The sequence below is a fragment of the Pygoscelis adeliae genome, unplaced genomic scaffold, assembly GCF_000699105.1.
Source record: "Pygoscelis adeliae isolate BGI_AS28 unplaced genomic scaffold, ASM69910v1 Scaffold137, whole genome shotgun sequence".
In the NCBI taxonomy this organism is placed as follows: Eukaryota; Metazoa; Chordata; class Aves; order Sphenisciformes; family Spheniscidae; genus Pygoscelis; species Pygoscelis adeliae.
This window is the reverse complement of record NW_008825099.1, coordinates 594770-616005: the sequence shown is the minus strand read 5'-3', so window position 1 is coordinate 616005 and position 21236 is coordinate 594770. Positions and strand designations below refer to the sequence as shown.

The following is a 21236-nucleotide window of genomic DNA, read 5'->3' as shown; positions in this document are numbered from 1 at the left end:
ATTAGAAACTGCAGCTGCTGTGAGCAATGAATACCCCAAATTAGCACACTGCCGAGACACTAAAGATATGTTTTCCAGCTGAGTGATGACTCTGCTGCCACTGAAAGGGACTGTCCTGCGGTGTTGCTGTGTCAATGTTGTGCTCCTGGTACTCACATAACTCACAGTCGGTAGTGGTGCTGGCACAAGGTGGGGCAGGGAAGGTGGGAATGCGAGAAGTCAGGATAGGGACCGAAGGCAATGCAGTAAATCCAAACCCTGAAGCATGCATTAGTTGAGGACAAGACTAAGATACCCTTTAGCCCATACCTTCAGCAAAATGGAAAAATACTACACTTGCATTTGGAAGTGAACAGTTCGCTCCTTATTCTAGCACATATTCTAACGAGGTTGGTTTATGTCCAAACATAGGTTAATAGTAAGGAACACAGAAAAAGCACATGGCTAGTCAAGTTGACAAACACCATTTAAAACTCATGCAAACAGTAATAAGAAATTGCTTAAGTATTGTATAAAATAGGGAGCCTCTTTTATTACTTAACACTTGAAAAGCTGCAAGTTTAATGGATTGCCTGTGCTTCAATATGATTATCTCACTATCTTTCTGTTCACATTATGTATGTGGCTTGTCTTTCTTCCTATTAAAAGACAAAATGTCTTAGGGCTGTATGCAAAGGCAGATTTTCTCGTAGTGCCTTTTTTGCACAAGTTCATAACAGTAGATACCTTAAAATTCTGTCCGCTACCTCCCAGGTCTTCCTTGGGCTTGATGAACTGTCTATCTGCATAGGAAGTGACAAAGATCTCATGCAAATGAGCTGCACAATTCCTCTGCAACTAATGTCAAGCTGAAAAGGAGCAAAATCATTAAAGATGTTCCAGAGAGCCAGGAAGTCCTTATGTGAATGTACAACTGAGACACTTGTGATACCAAAAGACAATGAGTGATCTTCATCTACCATTTGAAGTTTAATGTAATTTCTCCACTTGGCTGCATTACTGCATCTGTGTTTTAAGATGAGCTCTTCCTACTGTTCAGTCACATAAGGTTGATAATGCTGAGGTAAACAGAAGTGGAAAAAGTGAGCAACTGGAGACTATAGCATCTCTGAGATTGTGGAGAGTTGTGCCTAGTATTATACTGAATGTTATTTCCCTCCCCTTCCACTAAACTTCCACTAAACAGAAGCATTGCAGATACATAATGGATTACAAAGGATACTGGATGGAGATGGGTTATTACATGTCAGGCAGAAAAAAGATTCTGTATTTCTTATTACGTTTCCTATAAATACGTTTAATTAGAGCTTAAACCAGCTAGCTTGCCTGGCATGAGAGAGCAGATTATCACTGGGCATGCAAAACAATTCATTTTGCTTTAAAAAAGAGAGAGAGAGAGAGCTTAAAGAATGATGGTGACAACCAGAAATGTTATTATTGGCTTTGAACTATTATGTGAATGTGTATTCTCCTTTTCTGCCAATGTAAAAGGCCATCGCAAGCTCTCGTCTACAAGCAACAAAATCAATGCCTGTTTTCATGACTATCAGCAACACTGTGACTTTCATAAAGGTGAGAATGGTGTATGCATTAATATGACAGACAAGTTTACTTATCATCCTGTCCTGGTGCTACATACTTTCATCAGTTGCTAGGTGTAACTCAAAAACCAAGGACAGGTTCAAAAAGCATCCTGTGGTCCAATATCAATTCCATGTCTGTTCACATAATCATGTATTGTCAAACACTTATTGCCAAGACTGGAGTGCCAGAGTTTCATTTACTGAGATATTCTGGGTAGCCCGGTAGGAAGCTGTGAGATGGAGATCTCTGTGAGCTACTAAAGCCCAGGCTGACAACTAGTCCAATGCACCTGCAAGTAGCCACTCTGTGAAGCACATGTCTAATGAACACAGGTTTCCAGACTCTGAAGACTGGAGAAAGGATGTGAAACCAAGCTGGAGCCACCAAACATAACACACCTGTTGACTTTCGGTAGGTTAATGGCAACTGCAGTATCCAGAAACCCAATGGAATCCTGAGCCATCAACACGGTCCCAGGCCTTGGCTGCAGTCTGGCAACAAACTGAAACTATCACTTAATAGGAAAAGCCTTTCTGAGAATGGTTTCCTGAAGGGAAGGGCATATGCTATCCTTTCAAAGAGTGAATGGGTAATGCCAATCCAGTGCAGGAGCTATTTTCTTTTAACACTAAAAAATAACTCTACAGTTGACGATGATTATCTGTTTCCTCCTGTTCCCTAGTAAATAATTCTTCACCTCCCACATTCCTGCCCCCTCATTCTCACAAAGGCAATAAAATCCATGGCTGTGCAGAGATACATGACTTCAGCTTCTCTACTACCGGACACAGTTGCCGACTCTGGAACTGGTACCTGGATCTTATTTCCAATAAACTCAACATATTGCAGGGAAGATAAGACATACTGAGACTGGCTGAGATTTCAGCCAGTTGAAGTTGCTATGTACATTTTTTAATTAGCTAAAGCAATGACAGGTACTGATATGCATGCTATGCACTGTTCTGATACCACTTTTTGTGCCTGAACTTCTTTGTTCATTTTTTTCCACAAAGTCAACAACAAGTAGAAGAAATTTAAAGTCTCCATCATCTCTGTGAAAGGCAGAACCTGGTTATCCAAACCATGTCAAGAACAGTAACACATGTATGATGGTAACAAGCCCAACAAGGCTTCAGCTGGGCTTGACAGCACTGTAGCAGGTTGATGACCGAAAAGCTTAATTATAGCTTTGCAGTTTGTTTGTCAGACTCACCTAAATATAGCCAGCACACCATAGTCTTCAAGCCATTTGAGACATTAACTGTGGGATAATTCCAGGCTTTCCGACTTTGCATTTTTAAGCTATCTCTGGTGACTCAGATTAGTTTAGAGGAGACATGGAAGGAAGACAGGAGAGAATTAAGACACACCTTTAGGAAGTGCAAGTAGGTAACAGTATTTGGAAACAAAACTTCCTCCAAACCCAGATATGGCAAATACTGAGCTAATACTATGGGGCCAAGAGCTGGCTGGGCCTTTATGGAGAGCTAGACCCTGCCTTATCTATGACATATAACTGCCCATTCCTCACCAATACAGGTGACATGGGGATCTCTGAGTGATCAAAAGGGCCTGCTCAAAAGGAAGACATTAAAGAGGCTTGGAAAGGGTTTGCTACTACAGTTAACTGATTGCTCAGGGAAGCAATGCAAGGCAAACATTTGAAAAAGATCGGATGAATATTGGAGACATTCAGAAGCTGTCTGGACACAGTCCTCGGCAACTGGCTCTAAGTGGCCCTGCTTGAGCAAGGGGGTTGGACCAGATGACCTCCAGAGGTCCCTTCCCACCTCAACCACACCGTGAACAATGCGCAGAGAGAGGTATTTTTGAAATGGCCAAAGAGAATACAGCAGCTGGGATGATCTTACAGCAGCTAAAGAAGTGGATGTGTCCCCTGTGCAGAATTAATATGGAAGGGGCAAGACTAAATCACTAGTGCTCATGAACTCAGCCAACCTCACGTAGACTAAAACCCTCAGATTTGGGGCAGGCAGAAACAGCCTCACTTGCACTCTTTTCTCACATCTGAAATTTGTTAAGGAATGGTAAAGGGACACCATGTGAGACAATGTCTTTGGGGAGGAAAGAGGCTAAAGGCAAGCCCCTGCAGTAGTGGGAGACACTGTTATGGTTATAACTGCTACAGGCACATGTACACCATACGGTTGAGAACAATCATTTCAAGGCAAAAACAAAAGTTAAATACTGTCCGTATTTGGTATCATCACTTGTCTTTCTGACCAACGATCATCTATAATTGTCTGGGCAGTAAGTTGTTATGTCAGTCTCCCCACGAGATCCAGTCTTTGCTTCAAACACTAGTTCTACCATTTTCATGGCTATTAAAGCTAACGCCTATTTATTAGTCTCATATTCTATCTTCACTGATCATTGAGTTCTTGAAAGTTAATATCAACTCATGACTGCACCCTGGAGTACCCTCTTTATCCTGGGGACATCAGGCATGATGCTAGATACCACCAGATCAGAAGATGCTTTCTAGAATTTTCTATTTTACATGAAACTTTTACAGAGAATTATCTTGTACAACATATACCTCTGAACAAAGGAACTAGGAGGAGTTTGATTTTTGTGATGTCAGGAGTAATAGGGGTAATTAATTCTAGAAAATCTAGAAATAGTACTCAGCTGTTAAAAGACCATACAACTCCCTTAAAAGAAGGCCTTTTGCAATTCACTTAAGATACATTAGCTTAAGTCTATTCTCAAATGAGACATGTGCAAGATTGCTGACTGCTAAAAATTCTTTGTTTTATTCTTCTCTTTCATTACCACAGACACTGCTGTTATAAATTAAGAAAACATACACACACCAAAAAAAAAAATCACGTGTGCGAAGTCAGATATCCTTCAGGCAAGAAACACCTTCCACCACTACTTGGGTAATGGTAAAATGTTGGATTCAGGCTATGATGTTTCAACAGCAAACACAATTGCACTTCTGTGGAAGTGTTCCTATACCCTGGATGCCAATGCTAGAAGGCTCATTGCAGCTGAACACTGAATGAAGCAATTTTGGTGTCCAGCCGTACCCTAGGGATTTGATTTTTGGGTGTATACTTAAGAAAGTATCAACATTTCTTGCCCTAGTTTTAAATTGGTATTTAAATTCCTAGGAACTTCACTACTGTTTTCAAAATTTAATTTTTTTTTTTTTAATAGGGTAACATAATTTCAAGTATTTGGAACCTGTATCTTGAGTAGGAATCTGTCATGTGTCAAATAATCTTTCAGGAGCAATTTCCACCTAATAAACTTGCTGATTTATATATGTTAATAACAGCATTTCTATTTTTTGTGTTCAGCAAATGTGATGAACATGAGCATGTGAAGGAAAAATGAGCTCCAAATACTCTGTCAAAGATTTGCAGAAGTATTTTTGGAGTCTTTTTCCTTAAACTCTAAAGTTCTAATATTAATGCTGTGTTTGTGTAGTCTAAAGATTAGCATTTCTGCTCCACAGCCATTTCCTATGAAGACAACCAAGACAGGGAATTAAACATGTCGGGACACTTAGGTTCTGGTCAGAGTTGTAGCAGAGGCTTTCTGTGCACAGCAAACTTGGACAAAACACTGAATAAGACACGTTATTTAACCTCCCTTTATCTAAGTTTACCTCCATGGGACTATTCCCCCTACATAAGGGCATGTGCTAAGTTCACGTTCATATAGTGCCTATACTTTTTGATGGGAGTTTTTCCAGAGTTACTAAACATTGTCACTATTATTGAGTAATAAACAAGTTATTTGTGCCAACAGTCCAAGTCCTATCTGGGCACTATTTTGTACTATGGTGTGAGAAAATTGTTTAATTTTCTTTTCTTTTAAATGCCAGTACTTTTCTGAATTTCAAAAAGCATTCCAAGTAATATGCTTTTGATCTAATGTTATTAGATCACCTTAGAGCAAAACAATTCAAGCACAGAAAAAAGACTGTGCTTACAGAAAGCTTTCTGAATTGCAAGTGACCGTACAATATTTTAACACACTCAGTCAGTGAAACTTTCTACTCTAGCTGTAATAAAATAAACCAGGACACTGCATCTGCTTTGGAGCCTTCCCTAATGGTCTCGTATCCTCCAAAATCCTGTAAAAAATTAAAGCTTTCTGTACCACAGAAGGTCAGCATAGTGCTCCGTTTTCCCCATGGCCCTAACGAATATCAGTTTCAGTACTTGGACCTTTGCTGATCTCAGCTGTGCCTCAGCATCAGTGGCAGAGAGGTGGGTTGCAAGCAGGCAGGCACCAAAATATTTGGGAACTAATACCCTGCATAAGAGTAGGGAATACCTGACCGTGTTTATAACAATATGGTCTTCTCAGCGATTTCAATCCTGCATCTTTTCTTAATCAATTCCAGCTTTCAGACAACCTAAAACTTAGTCTGGGGTAGACAAAAACGACGACAGTCGAACCCAGCAGTAATACATTATTTCAGCACAACAATAAAGCAGAGAGATGTATTTCCTTGGATGCAGACCTGTAAAAAAAACCTCTCAAACAATGAGCAATGGGGGCACAACCTCCATCAAGCGAGCTGATAAAATCTCCTCCACACATGTCTCTTCTCTGCCTGGTAGTACCAGAATGCTTTACTTTGGCCACTTTGCTTTGACCCAAGGGCCAGACTCCACCAGAAATCAAATAATGTGCAATATTTTTCATACAGAAACTCCAGCGAACAGGATCGAACCCCATCTCAGCGCATTATAAAACTGCTACGCTCTGATTTAATATTTCCCTGGTTGTGGTTTTGCATATTAAGAGTAACTTGTGAATTGTGCTTGTGGCCTTACTATGTTGTTTTGTTTTGCTATGAGCAGCCGCAGATTAGATTTCTGGTCTCATACTCTTTACGCTGACTGAGTGGTAAAACGACAGCAAGATCAGAGCCCGAGGGGACAAGGACATGTCAGCAATCTGGCTGAGTGAAATGATAGGTATGACAAATAGTTTCATTCAATTCTTAATTTAAAGTACAGCAGCTCCAATACAAGGCAAAACAGATGATAATATGCATAAATTTGGAGAGATGTGCTGGAAGGGAAGCCTTCTGTCCTCATCTTCCTACCTTTCAAAACAAGCAGTCAGCATGTATCAAATTCATTTTTAAGAAGGGCCCATTAACATATACTATTAAATGCTTATTTTGTTTAAAAAAGCACAAGTGGTGCGAACTGCTGAAACACTGGAATTGAAATTTCCACCAACAGAAGTTAGCTGTTGTAATCCTAAAATACCTGCGCCACACACTGCCCTTTTCAACAGAAGTTAACTCATATTTTTTTCCCCTTGACAAACACAGATGTATGTGCATATATAAGTATGCTTAGTCTGGACGTTCCTAATGAACAGTTAATCTGATTTAAAGTAGACTGTCTTTTTTTTTTAATTACTTCACCATACCTATGGAATTGGACATATATAAATCCCAACACAAATAAACAGTATCCAGTACTAAGCTCTTAAAACCCAGATTTATGACAGAAATGTGGAGACAGACTCTTCAACAGGGGCAAGGCTTAGCGGCATTACAAGAGATCAAGACAAAGTATTGTTCAACATGATTTTCTCCCTTCTCAATGGCATATCCAGCTGTCCTGTAACATTTAATTGAATCGTAACATGAAATGTGGAATTGCAAATGAAAGTGACTACATTAGAATAAGAATTAAAACCTAAAATCGGTATTCTCATCAGAGTTGGACAATTTATTCAATTACAGTTAGACTCGATGATCTTAAAGGTCTTTTCCTACCTAAATGATTTTATAATTCTATAATTTGTTACTAGATGATTCTTTGAAACTGCAGTTGCTGTTACTGTTGTCATTAAATCCTTAAAGAAAAAATACAAGCTCCTACTGCTGCTCTCTCCCTATGAACCAGCAAGTGAATAGATGAGCCAACACGTTATTAAGTATAAGCAAAGCTTTTAAGATGGCCTGCAGAAATAAATAGGATGTCTACAATACACATAAAGCTACCGTTAATAACAGAGACGAAATTTTGGTATGAAAAACCTACCTTAGGAGAAGAAGAAAGCTCCCTCGATGCAGGAATAGTTGACATGTTCTCACTCATGCCTGTCTCTGTCTTTGGCAAGAGGTTTGGTGGTTCAGGAGCCTTTCTTTTCATCTTCTTTTCTGGTTCTTGCAGTGGAGCAACTTTAGTTAAAGCAGGGCTTGATTTTGGTTCATAAAATGGATTTGATCTAATTAAGAGAAGGGAAACATATTTCTTTGCCATCTCCTTGGAATTAAAACCAAAAATAAGACCTGTTTAGAGAAGCCAATGACTAAAATGCTTTTATTATCCCATGTAAGAATATGTTTTGCCTTTACATGCTTTTAGATGCTACTTTTTCATACGATTGAAAAGTGAGTTACAGCAATTGAAACTGCATTAGGTCAAAATTTCCATAAATTTTAAAGTCCTGTAAATTACAGAAGTTTTATCAATCGCATAAAGCTAACTCTTCAATTATACTTACCTATCTACCAAAGAGTGACCTGATTTACGTACAAGCTCAATACCAACAAATTTGAGTGAAGTTCCTGGCTGTTTAATATTCTAATGAACAGAATTAAGAATGCTTCATTAGAACAGAGTTAAGAATCAGACCACTTTTACATGCATGCTTCAACATGGCTTTAGAGGCCTCACTCTTGGCTGTCCAAGTCTGAAAATTTTGGCCTCCGTAGGTACACAATCCACCTCGAGTGTATTTTAAGCTCTGCAGCATACAGGCACCACACCGTTTCAAGAACACTCTTTGGATAAGAGAATAGTGTAAGAAAACCACAGCTGACTTGTGTATACCTCTCTACAGATACCAGTAGACATCATCTGTCTATTTTGAAAGTACTTTTTATAACAAAACCTTGTTTAAGAAACACAGTAAACATCTTCCACCAAGTGGATGCAGTCCAAAGAATTATTCTTCTTAACTCTGGCATTCATGTTCCAACTCTGCATTTGTTCCACCCTAAGTAAAGACTTCCACAGCATTTCCAAATTTTATCTATTAGTCTGATATATCAAATATTGATCAGTAATACATTAAATAATGGCTTCTACTGTGCACTTAGAAGAGCCAGCAATTTTGTATCCTGCTTAGGATACTTACGGGAACCTTCTTTGCACTGAATTACTTTATTCATAATCTTTGCTTTTCATATTTTGCAATCTAAAACTGGACAGTTAATTACAAAACTGACATGTTAATTAATTCCTTTCTAGTCCATACTTCTCCTGCAAGATATATTTAGCATATATCTCCAACTATGTTTATGTAACTAAGTCACTGCAATTCCAAAGATCTATCTGCATACAGTTATATAAAGCGTAACTAATCACGACAAATAACCTCAGTCCCTGCAATTCAACTCTAGGTGGAAACAATAATGCATACAGCATTAGACAAGAGCCTACTTAGCTAGATCCACTTACAAATATCCTCTCAGGATAAGAGTCATGAGCTAGTACACACTGTTTTTAAACTACAACGGCAAAATTTGGGCACAAGTGAAAAACCAACTATTCATCCAGTTTGCTTTCACACCACACCAAATTTCTCTCAGCTTTGTGTACTTTTAGTATGAAAATATGTCTTTCAATCTCTTGGACTGATTTCAGAATTTATTTTAATGCAGTTTATCACCATCCTCTTTTCACTGAGAAAAAGCAAGCAATTAATAATCCACACTGCAGAAAATAAGTCTACTTCTGAAAGGCAAAGTTTACTGAAGCACATAAGTGAAGATCGGACATAAAGCCTCCAGACCTTTCTAAGAATCTGCCGCTGCTTGTTATAGAGAACAAGATCTAAATCCAGATACTGAAACGAAAGACTAACACTAAAATAACTCATGTGCTTATTGAAGGCAACTTTCAGGTGTTCCCACTTTGCTGCCCATCAAGCGCAAGGCCACCAGTGCAATCAAAACTAAAGGCAACATCAAAATAACGGGTTAAATAGAAATGGATGGGTGTTTTCCATGGGAGGCAGTAGAAAAAGGAGGGTATTCAGGCTGGAGTGGAGAATGCACCTAGCTGTCAGTAGCTCTAATTTAGCTGACAGCCCAGCTCAGCTGTCTTCAGACACTGGGAAGTTAAAAGGGAGGTGAAAATGAAGATAAAAGAAGTAAAGGCTGAAGAACAATGCGTTCTACAGGAAAGCATAAGGTTTTCTTTAGTTCAATAAGTTAGCCTTCTGAACAGCCAACAGACACAGCATGTTTGGCAGGAAAGTAATTTACCTCTGTGTACTTGGAATTAGAAAGGTGTATTCGTAAGGTGTTAAAATTAATTTGGTGCAAGAGGAAAAAAAAAAAAAACACCTTATCAATGAGAGTAAGAAAGTTTGGAAGAACCACCTTTTGAATTTTTATGCTCCAGAATTGTCTGTGTTACATGCGTTATCTTGAAGAATTGTACCCTACTGCACACACCAGAAGGAAGAGCAGTAGGGAGGAGACAAGTGACTGCCTTTTCCTAGAGAAGAACTTGCTTGAAAGCCAGACTAAATGCTCACATTTTGGTCATAGTACGAGCAGAACACACACACACTACTTTCCACCCTCCCCTCTGCACTGCCTTTAATTGGTCTTACAAATATTGAGAAAGATTTTTGAAAAATTAAGTTTAATACAGGAAAAACCCCCAAAATGGTTCTTGCCTGAAGAAGCTATAAGTGCTGAAGTCATGGGGGTCTGATATATGCAGCAGAGTTTCGTCCAACAGCTTCCACATGGCTATACAAGAAACTAAGCATGGGAAAAGTCTGGCTGAAAAAAGCCTTCACTGAAAAATACTAAAGCACTTTTCTCTGAGGTCAGCTCCCACACTTTTTGCTTCTGTGAAGTTATTTAATTGATCCACACACTATGATTTGCCTAAAGAGATATGAGACTGTCCACCACAAAACTAGAAAAAACAAACCTGACAAACTATCTGGCATTAAGCTGTCGCTGGCAGTGTAGTGGCTTGTGGCTTCTTGTGCAACAAGCAGCTTCAATAGATGGCAATTCAACAGTCTTTCCAATTAGACAGCATTATTCTAAGCCATGCAATGACTAACAAGATAAGAAGCCACAGAGCCAAATAATATCTGAAAGCAGGTTTTGTTCTGACCAATTTAAAAATTATTTTGATCAGCGTTATTGGTTAACTGAAAAAAATCAACATTTTATTGAGGAGGAGAGACAAAGCTCTCAGTGTGGTAGGGTTAAAAGATCAGGCAATATTACCCATCAGAAGTACTAAGGGTTGAAAGCATTATACTTTAAGTAGTTGTGAGCTATACCGTTTTCAAATATTTAAACTTAACTTAGCAAGGTGTGCTTCCTTTATTAACAGGTAGCCATCTACCATTTTGATTTTAATGTATAAAATTCAAAAAGGCAAAAGCAGAATTTTCCACTAACATCCAAATGCCCAAACTAACAAAAGGAAAATGTGTTGCCTATCTCTAGCTAGGTACAAGAATTTAGCCAGAGGAAGTATGTTTTCAGAGCGTAGTTTTACAGCAGAATATATGTACTGGATCATCTAAGTCCCCCTGTACCATGCAACACCTCATTATGCTTATGCTTGTGACTATGCTTTGCTTACATGTGTTGTGAAATCTTACGTTATCTTCACAACCATTAGTGAAATATGTTTCAATGAAGCCAATTACCCAAGGTAAATCCTTCACAGAGGCGCAGTGAGGGTAAGTACCTTTCCCAAGATTACAATGAGAATCAGTTACAAAACTGGAGTCAGACTTCAGCTCTTGGGGCACTTTGTATAAGGTCTGAGTCCAGAATCAGAACTAGGGATTTGCCAGAGTAGAGTGGGACAAAGGTCCTGATGCTAACTGTCCATGTTCCCACGACACACCATCACATTTCACGCAAAATACAAGAGGAAAATGCCAAGTGGTGCATTAAGTGAAGTCCAATGAAACATTTAAGACACAGGGATAAAAATACATTATATTTCCTGAGTGACAGTAAATATCTTTCAGGAGCCTTCTATTTCTCATGCCTTCCATCTGTCAGGTTCAAAACCACTCCTGGGGAAAGCACTAGACTAGCAGTAGTCAAAAATAATTAAAAACTACCCAAAACAAACAAACAAACAAAAAATATCAAAAGACAAGATGTTAGGAGAGAGGTTGAAAATAATATGCAAAGTTTTCTAATGCTGTGATATGACTCAGTTGTTCAGCCTTGTCTTGAGTACACTGCTCAGGCCAAGTCAACGCATCTTAAAATAGATACATAGCAGAAGAAATAACAGGGTCCAGAGACGTGCAGTGAAAATGATTAGAGAGATGAAGAGACTTCTGTATGAAGAGAGATTGAAAAAGTTAGCACCATTTAATTCGGACAAGTGACAAGTAATGGTGAACATGCTAGAGATATACAACACAGCAATTGTTTATGGCAGATAAATCCAATACTACTAATTGTTGTTTTGATAAGCCAGCAGAAGAGATAGTGTATGGGATTGGAAAGGTAACTTATTTACAATCAATAAAAGGAAACACATTTCATATAAGATCTTTTTTTTTTGTGGAACTCTGCAACAAATTGACACTGAAGCCTAGACTTAAATAGGATTTGGAAGAAGATTAGCCACTTACGTAGATAATAAAAGCATCAATATTCACATTAGATAAGAAACAATACACACCTGGACATAAACCCTCATGATTTAGGGCACACAAAAACTACCAACTGGCACTGCCTATGAAAATCTTTCCTTTGGTGCTCACTGTACCATACCTTAGCAGAAACTTTCTACTGAAAAATTTGAAAATTAATGAGGTAAATTTGAAAATTACATGAGGTAAGGCATAATAGTGCTTGTAGGTGTGAGTTAGTATCACAAGTCCTGTGTTCCTAGACTGGAGTTTTATTATTACACTGATTCCTCCAGAGCATTTCAGTATAAAGATTCAAAGGTTCTCCTTACCACACTTCTACCCAATACATTTAACAAATGGTCTCCACGTCTTTTTCAATGACATGGCACTCCTGTAACCTGGGAGGAAAATGTGGAAAGGAAGCTACTTTGGGGGTCAGGACATAAAAAAATTATGCAGAAGACATAAAAACCTGTTTTACAGTGCTTTTTCACTCCTTATCCTTCCATCTTTCCATGGGACATTGCTTTTATAAAGAAAACACAGATCATATTTATGTTCAAGTAGAATCCACCTATGGGGAGTTTATTTTTATCCTTGGGGAAAAAAAAAAGGAATAAAGCAAATGGGGTCATTAAAATAAGAAAGGTGTTGTAAACAAAGGGCTAGAGAAATCTACAGTCCAGTACACAGAAAAAACAAGGCTGCCTGTTACAATGCTGCTGCAAGCCCATTTGGCACAGATTTGCTTAGGGTGGACATGTGAGTATAAATATAAAACAGAGAAAATTCTTCACTTGCCCATCCATATAGCTTTTGCTCTTTCTGCTCTTCTCCTCAGTCTTTGCTGTCCTCTATACCCATATCTTTGCGGGTGCAAAGTATACATATTTTTTCTCTCTGCGGATTCTGGTGATCAGTGAATGATCAGGGATGCCTGGTGTGACCATCAACAGTGTGATCACACTGTGCTCTGAAGACACAGCAGCCAGTGCTATTTGTTCAGGCAGTGCCCTGATGAATGGAGCTGGCAGAGACATCGTTCCCCAATGCCCTTTTTTTTCACAGAACAAACAACAACAAACCCACGGCCACAGAGTTTTAAGAGGAAAAAAACCCTGCAGGGTCCTTTATACATTTCTATTAGAGTGCATGGGAATCCTTCTATTTCCTAGAACGCAACTATAAGCAGAGAAACATAAAGATGATAATATGACACCTGTATTAATATTAAATATGAAAGCAATGCAAATGCCATACCATGATAAATCTCATTAAATAATGTAAAACTACATGTTAATTACAGTTGTTGTCTGTAAAATTGCTTGCATGTAATCACCATAAACTGTCTCATGAGTGGTGTGGTTGGTGACTAATGACCACAAACAAGGAGTAAGTATATACCTTCAAACCTCCCCAGCTGCACAGCTATTGCAAAAAGATCTCACTCCTTGTTAGGTTTCTATACTATAATACAAGGCAGTCAGTGTGAGTTTATAAAAGTTTTATGTGTGGTTATGATAAAAGAAACAACCTAAGAAAGTGCATATGGTGTTATCTTTCTCATATAGAGATTCAGTTTTATGAGACTCTCAAAAATGTGCTATGCAGACTGCAAAATGCTCTTCCTTTTTACACACTGCACCAATACAAAACAAACTCTCCATTATCATTAACAAAAATTATTATTTTATGTAGTAAAAATAATGGCAAAAAGGACAGGAAGGACCAAGCTCTGTTGCTCCTTAATTTTTGGCTCATTTGCAATTGTCAGGGCATGAAGTGCCAAAAAGGTACACAGACTTGTTCCCTATCAAGTAATTTGCTATCAATGAGGCAAAGAAAAGTTTCCTAACTGATCATGATCATGCTGAATAGCGTGACTTGGGGGTATGGTATTTCCTGCTGCTGAGCTACCTAAGGATCAGTCTGCCCTGAGGAGGTGATTAAGGATCACCACGGTTGAACCCAATACACATCAAGATTAAGCCAAGGATCCCACTAATGCTTCCAAAGCTGCTGAAAGATGAAGAATCATACTTACTCATCTAGCTCTTCCTCTTCAGCTTTAGAGGTATCTGCATAGAGGTATTTGCTCATATCCACTGGTCTGACATTTTTCCTTTTTGCAGGTTGCGGAGGAGAATCTCTTACAGTTACAAGTGTTTCAGGCTCAGGATCTGGCTCTTCAAATGGGTTCAAGTACTCTGGGGCATCTTCATCCTTGAAGGGATTGTAATTGTCAGCATAGAAACTTTCTTCTGGCTTTGAAGATGAAGCTATTTCGGTGTCCAGTTCTACCAAATAACAAAAAAATCATTAAACAGATTTAACATACAAAAAATTTGAAACCATTTTATCAGATCTTTATATTTTGAAGGCTTATGAAAAGGTCTGCTTCTTAACTCTCAATACATAAATTCCTAGCCTTAGATGAATTTTCACGCTTTATTTATTTACAGAGTGACCTTGTTTATTCAAAAATAGGACTTTCAAAAGGTCATTTCATCTAGAGTATATTGAATACTCTCACTTTCATTTTCTCACTAAAGCTCTTTCAACCTAATTAGTTATTAGTTTTCTTATTTATCATATAAATGGTATTGCAACAGATTTTAAAACATTTTCCCAAGCTATTAGCCAATTTGTAACCTAACAAAATGTTCTTAATTATTTATTTGAGCTTTTAATAAAGAAAAAAGATATCCTGTATTTTATAATAAAATTACTTTACCGGGTATTAAAAATGGTGATAGTAAGTAGGTGGTCTTTTCATTTCTTAAAATGACTGAACTAAAAATCAGTTATTAGGTATGACCAGTAATTACATTTCGAAACATACATATTTTCACTGCTAACTGCTCTTGGTAACAATACATAGTCTCACAGTAAAAATGAATTTAAATTAATCCTAAAGAGACAGATAATCAAATTACTCATCTATTATTTGGGCTGTACAACAAAAAGTTATTAGCAATCTGGAGCTGCATGCAGTTCTTTAGAGTAACAGACACTACAGAAAGAACATTACACAAAAGTGAATAGCTGCTGGATATTGAATAATACAAATCCCCATACAGCAATACAACATTTCTTACAAAGACACTTAGTAATGTTAATTTTACTCTTCCTGCAGCATCAAATGATCAGAAGCTCAGTTCAATATTGGATTTGATGTACTTTCAAAATCTATGCAAATAAGAACTTCAATGTAGTGTCATTAAAACCTAATTTTCAATAACCACTCCCACATTATTCTTAACGCAAGGTGTTTCCTTTTCAGATGTCTGGTTACTAAATTGAACAAAGCATACCTTTTAGCTTTAAAAGAAAAAAAAGTTATTTGTAGCAAGGCTCTAAAAAATAAAAAGATGGCGTTCCAAGTGTGTTTGTCACTAAACAAATATTTGGGAAGACAAAACCACTAGTCACATAACTAACAAAGGGAAGGGGCCGCAAAAGAAACAGCACTGTCGTTACTTGGTTTTGGATGGATGCTGTACTGAAGTTGCTAATCCTGGTGAATTGCTAGAAAACGTAAGTGTTCTCTACTCTGCCAGTAAACTTCCAGTTCACCCTGTCTCCAGTCATTAGCACAGCCCAAGGTGATAGAAAGCCCTACCCCACGTAGTGTGACTGACTATAATCTACAGTTTGAACAAGAGCCACTCCCAGCTGGACAGGAACATGGTCCCCAGATGCAGGTAGCAGCTTCACGTATCTATGCACTGGAGTAGTCACCAGTCACTAGACCAGGGCAAAGGCTTGGAGCAGGAAAGGCTTTAGTCCTTCTCCGAACAATTGAAACCTACCAGGGACTGGAAAGATTTCATTTCACGACAAACCTCACATTTCTAGTGCTCTTCTTCGTTCTTCACATTTGAACCTCAAAGACTACGTTATCATATTATCTTCCACACTATTTCTAAGGGTCTCCTTCTGAAGTGATGGATCATTTCTCTATGGTCAGAAAGTAGAAATCAAATGGGTTTGGCTGGAATCACAGAATAAATTAATCAAAAACTTACTTAAGCCCAATGTGGACCCTCAGGAGATAAATCACTCCTCTGAGATTGAGGATGAGTTCAGCTGGGTGAAACAAAATAAAAGTGTATTTTGCCAGACAATACTGCAGGTTTTAACTGGTAGACACACTTACGACTACACGCAGTGCTTGTGTCTGTGGGATTTCCCTATGGTGATTATTCAGAAAATTATTTTTAAAAATTCCTTTAATTCCAGGTGAGGTTTGCGGTTTCTTATTCCCTGAGCAACCTGGTCCATCTTAGCATTAAAGAACCGGCATATACAGTACCCATCTATCTCTTATGTATCTCATAAGTTCTTATATTTAACTTCAATTTCAGAACGCAGTTGATACTGTTTCAAGTCAAAAACTGGAGTAAAAAAGGAGACTGAGAAGACGTGTAAACCAGACACTGCACTGAAATGGGATGAGACAAAGGTGAAGTAAGATCACAAGAAGTTATTATTATGCTTAATGGTCAGTCTTTACACTATCAAAATGCGTTCTAAAAAGAACTAATTAATCAGGGTTGCAATAATAGTCTTAGCTAAATCTAAAAAAGAGGTTCTGTAACTGTTTAAACTGGTTAAGCCTCACCTGAATGTCCTAAAGCAACATTTCAGCTGTGTCTTAGGAGATGGACATATAGACAAACTACTGCAGGATAAATCAGGGTGTGTATCTGCATTATGTCAGCTGTAGTGTGTTTGCTTCTACACCAGAGTAAATACAACATGCTTATCCCTTAATAAAAGGGAATAAACTACTGAGCACTTATCCTGGGAGAAAGGGTAGTTACTGCACAGTAGGTGATGCGTATTAAGCTCACACCCTAGTTTACGTGTGGTGATTTGTTCATAAGCCCCCATCCTTATAAGAAAGATGTTTCAGAGAAAGCCACAATAAAATAATATTGAAGGTCTACAGTTTAACTGACAAGGGAAAAGAAATCATTCAAGGCAGAAATTCTTTAAAAAAAAAAGATCAAATCAAGCAAGAATCCTTTGACAGTATTATAGATGAAATACATCAGAGCAGAGCCCAACATTTTAAATGTATTTTTTTCATTTATTTTAAGCTGAAACTGGAAAAGAGATTCTACATTGGCTTACTTACATCACCCCAGTGTCCAGTGCAGGTAGTCACGGCAAGCAAAAGTTTCACCCTGCTTGCCCTGAGATGTCCTCAGTGTGGGTATCTGCAGCTGAGCTAGACCCCTTTACAGTCAAAGCTTACAGGTATATGTTCAAACTGTTAATGTCTAAAATCAGGTAAGCCAAATCCCACTCTTACTGCATAGATATCCGTGACTTGAAGCTCATGTCGACAGAATACTACTCAAATGTTACCCACACGTTAGTGTTTTGATGAACTAGGCCAAGCAGAAACGCTTTTGAGATCTGCCCTCAAAAGATAGTTTCATATAAAAAGCAGAAGTAACCCAATGAAATGCAAAAAAATGACCGATGTATGTCTTGTTCAAATTGTGCAACTTATTGATGACATTTTAACCAAAATTTTTGCTACTTTAAACTTTGCTCAAATCTTAAAATATTTTATCATCGAGAGTACACAACTACCAATACCTGCTTCTGCAACTCCATATGATCGAGCACTGCACCTGCACATGAATCTGTTGATAAATACACATTATCATACCTGAGCAAAACTTGCTGATAACTCACAAGCAGTATTCAAACAAATATTACTAGAAGGAATGCCAGTAATATTTCCTGAATTAAAAACATTCAGGGAAACAATCTCTTAAAACTATACTGTAAGTTTTTATTTTTAATTTGCTTTTAAGTGTCTCCTGGAAATGATGCATTAAATGCTTGTTTAAATCTGATGAATTTTAAGGGGCAATGCAAATGGTTTTTGCAATTCTTTCTATTTCAACACTATGGATCAAGTGCTGTAACCCTAACTAGGACAAAATTCTTTCTCTTGTTCATTGGCTCAACAGTAACTACAGGTTTGGCCTTAGACGCAGAGCATTGCAGAACAGCGCTCAGAGACCTCTGGCTTATTGTTAATTAAAAGATTTCACAAAACCCTACACACAGGCTAAAATTAAAAGAGCTTCTAAAAGTATCATTTTCAAGAAACTTTTACAGGCAGAATTTTGTAGGGGCTCAACTAGAACCCACTTAACTTAGCTGCTCATTCTCTCTTCTCCTGTCATCCAAGATACTATTCCGCCTCCCCCCCCCGCTTCCTTCAATGTCCCCACAGCAGGGAGGGTCCCCACCTGAACCCAACCAGGCTATCTCCCATGGGGTCTCTGAAACCCTTTAGGACTAGCTTTTATGTCAAGTGTTGGTCATCACTTCATGAGCCTCTCTATAACAAATTAAATTGCTAGGACAGTGACTCAACAACACTGCTCTTAAAGCTGCAGCCACTGTTACCTTCTCTGTAACAAGGACACTCATATTTTCTAATGGACCTATGGTGTTGGGAAGTGCATTTTTGGGGGGCTGAGCATACAACAGCTTAAAAGGGGCTTATTTCCCTCTTCAAGCTGATTTTACACTAAGGAGTCAACACAGATACCCTTGCTTCCCCCTAATCATTAATCACAGCTGAACACACAAGACTCCAGTCTCTACTGGAACTAATTTTTTAATTGCAGTTCTCTACACTGATATTAAAAAAAAAAAAAAAAATGCTTGCAGTTTGGCACTCCAAGGGTCAAACACACAATAATTTTGCACGGTTAAGTAATAAAGCCACAGGGGTAGGAGTGACAAGAGGAGAGGTAGAAGTATTACTACAGCAGAAGCACCAGCTGCTCTTGTGCCAGATTCTGGAAACATTACTTGCCCTAACTCCACCGAGAAAGACTGCTCATGATAGTAATCACTCTGGCACTACCTATCTGCACAATCAGCCTTCCAGTTCCCAGAGGATCTCCAAAAATCACCCTGCCCTTCAACCCACTTGCCTTTTGTAACACAAACATATTGTGACACATCCCTTAAAACCAAACAAAACCCCCACCAGAACATTACACATACCACTTTCCCCTTGGCAGAGGATGAAAGAACAAGCCACATGTGAAAGATAGTTATGCCATTTACTGTACTACTGGCAGGCACACAGTCACGACGGTGATGTGAGCAGCATAACAAACAGCACAGAATAAAAATGTAACTTCCCAATACTTCTAGAAAGCATAATGACTGGCATCCCTATAAACCACTGATGATTTTCTGTTACTTTTATTAAGACTCGCACCAGCAACAGATTACATTTCATTACGAAATATAAGGAGATGGGACAGAGTAATTGTTTTCCTCTATAGTCGTTCTTGTACTGCTCTCCTTAGGACTATCCTAGAGGGATTCTGGGGTTTGGTACTGCATTGTAGCACTATTTTCATTTGCAGCGTAACACATACTGCAGGGAGCTCAGAAGTCTATAGACAAGCTAAAAGAAACACATTGTTAAAGTGAATGCTGTTTTAAATGAAAGGAGAAGCAGTGCTAGCAAATAGTTACTACCCTCATGTCTCACGTGTGTTGCAGGAAACTTGTATTGGTCATACGCAACTTCAAAATTTTCATTCCCCACCTAATTAAAAAAATATCTGGAGCGCTGAAAGTGTGTTGTTGTTTTCTATTTGCATTTGTTGTATATGTTGACTTCCCCAAGTAAAATATTTTGCACAAAAATTAACTGATTTTAGAATTCTGTTGTAATGTGACTAAAAGACAATCCAAAAGGCAGTCCTCATATGATCATCTACTTATTGTCTAGTATAAAGCTGTAGAGGTATACTGTTCAAAGAGATTATTTTTGATTTTCCAGATTTCTAATGTCTAGCTAACCTACTGGATACAGAGGGAATAAGCCTCAATTTGACATGTCAACCAAGAAACACAGCTGAAGATTTTTTTGAGGTGAGTTGTTCATATGCACATTCACTCCACTGTGCGTATAAGATCATTTACACTAAGGACTTTTTAAACCACAGCAGCATCCAGAGACAGCTTGCTGATGACCCTCTGCCATGCACCACACCCACAGCGTGCACATGGATGCCGGGAGCACTCACGCCTTTAGTTTCTCTCCACCCCGCGTTCCCAGGGTTAGATGATTATGGGATTAGGAAGATAGAGGGAAAGTAGCCGGTTTGTGAACAGGCACAAGAAATATCTGTCTAGGAAACAAGTATCTACTGGCAAGTAATCCTCCTTTCTCTTTAAGTGACTGTCAATACATACATATTAATACCCTGGGTGGCTCTAAGCACTCTCTCACTAAGCACACAGGTTACAGGCTTGATAGGAATATCCCTGGAATATCTCTGCCAAATGGCACATGGTGCCTCCTAGCATCTGATGGCAAAGTACTCAGGAAAGGAGGCTCCAGATGGCTGCTCTGCACATCTTGGGGAAATTAAGTAACAAATTCTACGGAAAGATTCTGACAAAGTCTAAATGCAAAATTTTGCCTTGTCCAGATAAAAAGATAAAGCAGACTAACATGTAGTGAATAGAAAAATACTTCATCCCTGCATACATAAAAGGTTAATCTCTTGATTTAAGCAGATCACAAGACAAGTGAAACAGGTAATGTGACTCTTTAAGCCTGTAGGAGAAAGTCTGCCTTAAACTCCTGAACCTCTGTCATGCTCCTAAGCTGCTGGGGTGGCCACCAAAAAGGTCACGTTCACTTAAGGATGCAAAAGCAAACAAGTGGGAATAGTCTCAAAGAGCTTCCTAAAAACAGATGGCAGCAATGAAAGTTCCACTGAGGTCTCAGAGTAGAAATTAGTCCTAAACCATGAAGGAATACACCTGCAGCCAAATGGGAAACAAACAGGGCAGCCTTCTGCAGCAGAGCAACAGGGTAAGAACAGTCTCAATATAGTGTAGCTTCAAAATGTAGTCCAACAGAAAGGGAAATCTCCCCAAAACAGTAAGGTCGAGGTGTACCCCATGTAGAGATGCTGATCCAA

At 38.5% G+C, this 21236-nt stretch overlaps 1 protein-coding gene across 1 annotated transcript in view; it reads right to left on the bottom strand.

Annotated features, from left to right (window-relative positions):
- The window catches only part of EHBP1 (EH domain binding protein 1), a 236180-nt gene that overhangs the window by 104905 nt on the left and 110039 nt on the right, over positions 1 to 21236 (bottom strand). The window contains exons 8-9 of the mRNA XM_009327110.1: positions 14288 to 14540; positions 7635 to 7821 (exon numbers count right to left, since the gene is read on the bottom strand). Of these exons, the coding sequence (XP_009325385.1) occupies positions 7635 to 7821; positions 14288 to 14540 (440 nt within the window). The remainder of the gene's footprint in view (positions 1 to 7634; positions 7822 to 14287; positions 14541 to 21236) is intronic.